Source organism: Microplitis mediator, chromosome 8 (genome assembly GCF_029852145.1).
Source record: "Microplitis mediator isolate UGA2020A chromosome 8, iyMicMedi2.1, whole genome shotgun sequence".
Classification (NCBI taxonomy): Eukaryota; Metazoa; Arthropoda; class Insecta; order Hymenoptera; family Braconidae; genus Microplitis; species Microplitis mediator.
The window spans coordinates 1,528,539-1,536,394 of record NC_079976.1 but is presented as its reverse complement, the minus strand read 5'-3'; the positions used below and the strand labels follow the sequence as shown (position 1 = coordinate 1,536,394).

Sequence of the window (7,856 nt, the reverse complement as noted above, 5' to 3'; positions counted from 1 at the left end):
AATTATTATATATATTTCTAATTTCATTAAATTTCAAATTATTTAATTATTACAATTTAAATATTCACTCGAAAAATTTCTAAAAACAAAATTTCAAATTTCCCGGCAAAAATTCAAGTTCCCGCCATCTGTCAAATTTGAATGAATCATAAAATTATCCAGCGCGCGGCTCTCGGGTGTTCAGTCCCAGAAGCCAGAGCTCGTTGGACCTTCAAATTGCAAAGACGCCTCTATTTAATCACATTGTCGGTTCTACAAAAAGAATTAAACTACAAACTAATAAAAATTAAGTGTAATAATAAAATAATAAATAAACCAAAAATAATAAAAAATGTCGAGTACTTCACAAAAACATAAGAATTTTGTTGCCGAGCCAATGGGCGAAAAACCAGTGACAGATTTAGCTGGTGTTGGTGAAACTTTAGCGAAACGGTTAGAAGCTGCCGGCTTTGATAAGGTTTGAATTCTTCGTTACTAATTTACTTTATTTTATTAATTACTGATAAGTTTTTCCTATAATAATTAAATTTTTTTTTAAATTTCCCGCAGGCTTACGTAGTGCTCGGGCAGTACCTGGTATTGAAGAAGGACAAAGAGCTCTTTCAGGAATGGATGAAAGATGTTTGTTCAGCCAACTCGAAACAATCAAACGATTGCTATCAATGTCTACACGACTGGTGCGATGAATTTTTGTAATAGTCATACATATAGATATATTTATCATATATTTTCTTATCATAGATGTGGTTGATAATAAGAAAAATGTCTATTGTCTATCAGAAAATATATTATTATAATAATTGTTTGTCTATGAGACATTTGATGTTGCTAATTATGAGGATAATGATAATGATAACTATATATTTTAATCAAACGATATTTTTATACGCGCAAAAACATTTTTAAATTATAATCATACACTGATACGTAACCAAATATTGTTTTTTATCCGCTGATTGTAGTTTCCTGCATGACTAATTATTTTTTTGTAACAGATAATAAATAATAATAATTTCCATTTAAAAAAGTGTCTTATATTTATTTATCAGGAGAATAAATTTTAATGGTTTTGGTAATTTTATACAGAAGTTTTATTATCCTGGAGATAATTCATGTATTGTATACAAATAAAAGTTTTATTACAGCGATGAATTTAAATGTATGATTAGTATAATATAATTAATTTATTTATATATGAAATACTTAAAATTTATACTACGTAACTAATTTTAAAATTTTGATGATCCAAATTTAACTTTCTCTGGCTCGTCATCGTCTTCTTCTGTGGATTCGTCATCTAAATTAAAAAAAAAAAAAAACAATATTATTGTAATTGTAGATTAATTTTATTATTTTAAATAAAAGTAGTAAATAATAATCGTTATTATTAGCAATGACTTTGAATGTAGCAGACGTTTTAAAATTATTATTTTTTTTAAATGAATAAATAAAACAAAAAGAATAAAAATAAAAAAGGCGCGTTTATAGAATTTAAAAATCGGTAATGTAAGAGACCGAGTACCCGAGCAGGGAACCAGTACCTGATCAATCATGTATTAGTATTAGACATTCAAAAAAATCGACTAATTTTTTTTTTCTTCATTATATCGAAAATATTGTTGGAAATGACGAAAAAAAATTATTGTGAAAGTTTGAGCTCTTAATATTAATATAAACAACTGCCGCATCGCGATTTTCTATTTCCCGTTTGAATAACATGGGAAAATTTATTTTTTAAGCTTTGGAATTTTGTAGCTCACGGTGGGACCAATACTTTTGAATGTTCAAGACATATTCGTATGGGAAATTTGACGCTCTACAAAAAAGGTCTCTTATAACTTTTCGATATTTTTATTTCTTCAAAAGTAATTCGAAGTTAAAATTAGATTGACGTTAAATTTTTACATTTTTTTAATTTTTTGACGCAACCATCAACTTTATCCGAAAATTTTAGAGGACATTTTTTGTAGAGCATTTTATTTCCTACAACTTATCTCAGAGAAAATTTTCGATATTTCTCATAAGTCGTAAGTTATTCGCAATTAACCAAAAATTTAATATAATTAATTTTAAGCAACAAAATTTTGATTATTTAAGAAAATTTTCAGTTAATTGCAAATAACATACGACTTGAGTGAAATATCAAAAATTTTTTCATTATAACTTAAAATTCTTTTCATATCTGCTGCATTCACGCTCATTATTATCATCATCATTTCCAATGAATGTCATTTTAATTAAAAAAAAAATTAATAATAACGATAATTAAAAAATATAAAAAAATCACCTTGGGTTTGAAATGAATATGGAAACGTTCTACCAGAACGTTCAATGCCCTGCTTTAAGTCTAGTAAAATTTTATCTGGTATAACATTAACACGATAACGTTTTGTTGCTTCATGAAGAATACCCAGCGATTCATCATAACGACCAAGTAAATCTGAAAGCAAAGCACAGTAAAGTATTAATAAAACATTAAAATTATCTCATCAAACGTAAAAAAAAAATTAAACGATCGACTTACTGTAACATTCCATTACACCAGACATCAATACTCCAGACTTATTAATCGTCAGAGTCGGGTGCTCTCTGAGTTTGTTCATAAGCGTTTCGATCAACTTGACATCCCTCTTTTTCTGGGCGTAATCAATCACAGGCCTGATCAGCGGCGAAGGAACGCTCTTCATGTAGTCATTCCACAGCGAGTCTGCTTTAGGATTTCCGGTGATGTAGTAGTAGTTCCAGAGCGCCTGCATCCCGCGTTTTACTCCAATTTTGTCGAGTTTCTCAGCCCAGGATTCGAACTCTTCCAAGCAGCTGGGGTCTTTGATAAGGCTGTGGACTATGGACCCGAAGTGGATTTTCTTCTCAATAGCTCTGACGTTATCATCAGTCGGAGCATCTTCGATCTTAATCGACTTCATAAATTCCCTCAGGCCTTTGGTTTCAATGATCGCCGTGCAAAGTATTTTTTCGTATCTAACTTTGTCTTTCATCGAGTCATCCATAAGATTCCCCAACTTTACAATGTCATCAAGACGTTTAGCTTCAGCCAACTTCTGTCCCAGTTCAGTGAAAACTGTTATTGGAATAGCAGCATAATTACTAATCAATTTTCCCGCCATTTCCGTTGCCTTGTCAAGCTGATTGTCATCAAGAACTGTTTTGATCAGCCGCCCGTACTTTCCGACCGCCACTCGTTTGAATGATTCCTGGGAAATTAGTCGTTCAGCTTCGTCGTAGTTCTTTGCTTTTAGTGCTGTCTCAAAAGGTCCGATATGAACAGGTTTAGAAGTAGACAACAACCTGATTGTCCTCTTTCTTTGGGTTCCAACCATGTCGTCGTAGGCGAATGGTATCGGCTGGTTGTTGCTCTTCAACAGTTTGCTCAATTTCTCAAGGAATTTCGAGGTGGGCTGGATATCGTCATCCTGGATTTCAGTCCAAAGGGAGAGCCCGCGCTGCCAGTCGTTCGTCTTTACGTACGCATCCAGCAAACTTTCGTACATGTGGGCGCGATCCATGCGCTCGACACCTTTTGTTATTTTAACCATCTCCTCAAGACCTTTGGGTCTGCCGTATCTCTGGAAATGTTCAATTCCACTCGTTATTTTCGAATTGAAAACTTGTAGACCGGGAGTTTCAAAAATTTTACGCGCTTGTCTCACTTTGTCGCAGTCCAAGAATGCAAATGCAAGATCAACAAGTGCATTACTCTCACCGTGAATTTCCGTACAGAGATCTGTAAGTTTCTGCAGACTGTTGGCGTCTTCAGCCTCGATGAAGGCAATTGAGAGTCTGTTTTTGAACGGCGTGCATTTGTGGTCGACGCAAGCGCGCTCGAAGATCTCAAGGGCTTTGGGAAGGTCATCGCGGAGAAGATGGACCTTCACAAGCGGTCCCAACGTCCAATTGTCTACCTCAATATAGTTCTTAGACTTCAGCAACTCGAACATTTTCTCAGTCTGCTCGACATTTTTAGTTGCCGCGACGGAGTCAAGTAGCGATCGCTGGGACATTTCAACTCCACGTGTTTGTTTCTCGTTTTTTTCCTCAGCGCGCTGTTCAGATAAAAATTTAATCGCCTCGTCGAATCGATCCTTCTTGACAAGCAGCTCTGCGAACTTGAGTATCTTCCTCAAGTCCAACGTAGCATCTGGAAAGTTTTCGTTGAATTTTTTAATACATTTTTCTGCGGATTCCATGTCTTCTTGCTCGCAGAAGACGCTGATAGCCTGGGCCAGAACAGGCGCCGACAAAAACCCGGCACTCTCCAGCTGCTTCAAAGACTGAGCGATGGCTTCGCAGTCATGATTATCAATGTGGTCAGTAAATGATCGCCTCAGTTCCATCAACTGTTTGCTGACTGCAATGTTGCCTTGGAATGTTTGATAGGAACGCGGGTTGTACTCAGCCAGAGGAACGTCAGTGCGGGTGCCTGATGTCAGTGAGCTGATGGGTTCCCTCACCTGATTACCAAAGTGGTTGACGACTTCGGCTCCAACTTCTGGGGACGCGCTGAGACCCGCTTCTACCATTTTATTAAGAAGATTAGCGACCAGGTCAGCTTGGTAGGGTGACTTGTTGTTCACCAGTTCGCGAAGACAAGAGTCAACTATCGATTTCATGCTGTCAGAAGTCGAGGACTCGGAGCTGCCTGACAGAAGCCTCAAGACGACGATGAACGCTTTGAAGTCAATCTTATCATTGAGACTGTTCACCAAATGATTTATCAACAAATCCTTCGGGTAGTCCATCGGAAATGAGTTTATCACCGACGCAGCGCTCTTCAGCTTCCTTTCGACGATCATCCGGTCAACGATCGCTATCAGAATTTCGTTTCGCGGGAGGTTAACTTCTGAAAGCTTGTCGATGATGTATTCCCACTTGCCGACCATGTTCGGAATCACGTAATCTCTGATAGTGTCCAACGAAGGAGTGATTTTGAACTCGTTCATCATGCATCTCAGTACGTCTAGCATTCCATCAACATTGAGGGCTTTACCGCGGGACATAAGCATCGGCCAGAAGAAATGCTCGCGAATGGAACCGCCAGATTTCGACCAAGCTCTGAATAACTCGAGTGTGACATTGGGATCAACTTTTTCTGACAAGCAGCAGTAGCCGGCAAATGAAAAAGCTCGGTCGTTGGCAAGATCATTGGTCATGTACTCGCACGCTCGTATGAGATCCTTTGCTGGGGCGCCAGATTTAACTAGTGACCTGATAAGAAGTGACCCGCGGATTCTGTGCCTCAGAGGGTCTGATGCCGTTGACTTGAGCAGCCTCAGAGCCAGTTCCAGTTGGTTCAAGTTGGCGAGCTTGATCAGCAGGCGTGAAATTTCAGTGTCCGAGTGGACTTCATTGGGCAACTTGCCCGCGAATTCTTCGGCTTGAGTGACGTGGCCGTTGGCTGCCAGTGCGTAGACGATCTCCAGGTAATGATTCTCCAGAAGAGTCAGTTCAGCTTTTGTTGTTTTATCAAAAAGCGCGTTGATAGAGTCCATGTCACCCCGTTTAGCATAAGCGCACATCAAAGCCGTGTAAGTGTCAGCAGATGGACTGATCCCAGCGTTTTCGATCATCTTCAAGGTGTTCACTGCGCTCTCCAGGTCGTTGGCTTGACTGTGTCCGACGATAAGTGAATTGAAAATGTCCTCAGATAGCGGCAGACCTTTTGCTTTCATTTGTTCCAAGATTTTAGTCGCTCCCGCGATGTCACCCTGCTTGCAGTAAGCGGCAATCAGTCGTTGAAGAGTAACGCGGTTTGGTTCGATAGATTTGTCAGCCATCGTTGCCAGGAACTCAGCCGGTGAGAACTCGTGGTCTTTCTCCAAATAGACATTGAGCAGAGCGTTGTAGTGAGACACGTCCATCCTGACCTTCATACGCTCTAGTGTTTTCCACACTTCCTGTACCAGCTGAATGCTCTCCTTGGGATCGGCATCAAGCAGCGGTTTCCCGCAGCTCCTTATTAGCAGAAGCGCGTCGAGACCCGACACCGTTCTCATCATCTGGACTTCTGACAGCAACTGCTTGAGATCTCCAGAGAAAATTCGTCCTGTTTTTCTCAACTGGTTCTCCAGGTTCAAAAATCCCCTATCGTTGTAATTTGCCGTTGCCAGTTTCGGCATAGAATTTGTTGCATAACTCCTAGAAATTTATATATTTAATATAACTGACGGATGTATGTTGAAATAATGGAACAATTACTTACCTAGATAAGTTCGCTAGCTGATTTACTTGTCCCTTGATACCGGTAAGTTCTAAATTCGACTGGTGAATAGCGACTCTCCAACCGATTTCGTTCAGTTTTCTCAGGTGTCTCACGTACCTCAGCATTGTTGTCATTGTTGAGATATATATGTGTATAAATTATATATTAAAACTATGTTACAATTACTTAACTTATTTATTAGAAATTAATTATGAGTTTTATTTTTTTTTGTACGATCTTACATGCGACAATGGCCGCCGTGGGTTCAGCGCACGTGTTCTAAACTATACCTTGATATATTATATTGTATGTGGATATGTGTAGATATGTGGATGTGAGTGTGTGGAATTTCTGGATGTGTTGGTGTGTTTCGTAACTGCATCATATGTAGCGACGACGACGTCCTCTAGGTCGACTAATTTATGACAGAGTCAGGAAAATATCGGGGCCGCCATCTTGTGTTCTGTTCAATCACTTCGGCATTGATTGATGATTGGAATTTTATTCAAATTCTTGAAATATCAAAGGCATGGACGAGACACAGGTTTCAGTTTTAGTGGATGTACTAAATCTCGAAATGATTTTTTTCCGGCAGTATTTTCTGTAATTTTGCATCGACAGAGCCTAAAAAATAATGTAGGATGAAAATCAGAAGGCAAAATGGAAAAAAAAGTATTAAATTTAAGTTCAGACCCATATGAGGGTGGGTGGACATGGGTGAGATGATTCTCTACGAAGAGTGGCCTGTAAATTTGCTTCTGTTGGGAATAACTCATCACAATATAAACGTTTTTTGTTCATTATGATGTCCTCTAGTAGGAAACATCCAAAAAAGTCCAGAGAAAAATTTATTTTTTGAGATAAGATCCATATGAGGGTGGGTGGACATGGGTGGAGATGGGTGAGATGATTCTCTACGGAGAGTGGCCTGTAACTTTCCTTCTGTTGGGAATAACTCATCACAATATAAACGTTTTTCGTTCAATATGATGTCCTGTAGTAGAAACCAGCCAAAAAAGTCCGGAGAAAAATTTATTTTTTGAGATAAGATCCATATGAGGGTGGGTGGAGATGGCTGTAGATGGTCCTCTATAGAGTGGCCTCTAACTTTGCTCCTGTTGGGAATAACTCATCATAATATAAACGTTTTTTGTTCATTATGATGTCCTCTAATAGGAAACACCCAAAAAAGTCCAGAGAAAAATTTATTTTTTGAGATAAGATCCATATGAGGGTGAGTGGACATGGGTGGAGATGAACATATGATTTTCTATGAAGAGTGGCCTGTAACTTTGCTTCTGTTAGGAATAACCCATGACAATATAAATGTTTTTTGTTCCTTATGATGTCTTTTAATAGAAGGAACCCAACAACGTCCTGAGAAAAATTTATTTTCTAAGTCCAGACCCATATGAGGGTGGGTGGACATCGGTGGACATGGGTGGAGATGGGTGAGATGATTCTCTACGTCTCTAATAATTTATTTCCTCCGGTAATTTCCATTATTTTACATCGAAAAGGTCTCAGAAATGAAGTCGGATGATAATCAGAAGGCAAAATGAAAAAAAAAGTATTAAATGAACATACAGAGCAGAAGCCACACACATGCCCATACACACGGGTCTGAGACTATTCCAGT

General features: G+C 38.4%; 2 protein-coding genes across 2 annotated transcripts; one reads left to right on the top strand and one right to left on the bottom strand.

The window, feature by feature from the left end:
- The first annotated feature begins 182 nt into the window (after positions 1–182).
- Positions 183–1,027, top strand: LOC130672987 (barrier-to-autointegration factor). The gene is made up of 2 exons (XM_057477815.1): positions 183–457; positions 550–1,027. The coding sequence occupies exons 1-2, from the start codon at positions 332–334 to the stop codon at positions 694–696; spliced, it is 273 nt and encodes a 90-aa protein (XP_057333798.1). The 5' UTR covers positions 183–331; the 3' UTR covers positions 697–1,027.
- A 48-nt stretch (positions 1,028–1,075) lies between these two features.
- On the bottom strand, positions 1,076–6,511 carry LOC130672986 (leucine-rich PPR motif-containing protein, mitochondrial-like). The gene is made up of 4 exons (XM_057477814.1): positions 6,218–6,511; positions 2,525–6,153; positions 2,288–2,440; positions 1,076–1,297 (listed from the first exon to the last, which is right to left on the bottom strand). Exons 1-4 carry the CDS (start codon positions 6,349–6,351, stop codon positions 1,230–1,232), a joined length of 3,984 nt encoding a protein of 1,327 aa, XP_057333797.1. The 5' UTR covers positions 6,352–6,511; the 3' UTR covers positions 1,076–1,229.
- Between the last annotated feature and the right edge of the window lie 1,345 nt (positions 6,512–7,856).

What these genes read in the sequence shown, in the direction of transcription:
- LOC130672987 (XM_057477815.1), top strand. Translation starts at nt 332, where the DNA reads ATGTCGAGTACTTCACAAAAACATAAGAATTTTGTTGCCGAGCCAATG. An exon ending in AAGCTGCCGGCTTTGATAAG is followed by an intron (nt 458 to 549) that starts GTTTGAATTCTT and finishes AATTTCCCGCAG; the next exon opens with GCTTACGTAGTGCTCGGGCA.
- LOC130672986 (XM_057477814.1), bottom strand. Translation starts at nt 6,351, where the DNA reads ATGACAACAATGCTGAGGTACGTGAGACACCTGAGAAAACTGAACGAA. An exon ending in CAGCTAGCGAACTTATCTAG is followed by an intron (nt 6,154 to 6,217) that starts GTAAGTAATTGT and finishes ATAAATTTCTAG; the next exon opens with GAGTTATGCAACAAATTCTA. An exon ending in ATATTCATTTCAAACCCAAG is followed by an intron (nt 1,298 to 2,287) that starts GTGATTTTTTTA and finishes TTTTTAATTTAG; the next exon opens with ATGACGAATCCACAGAAGAA.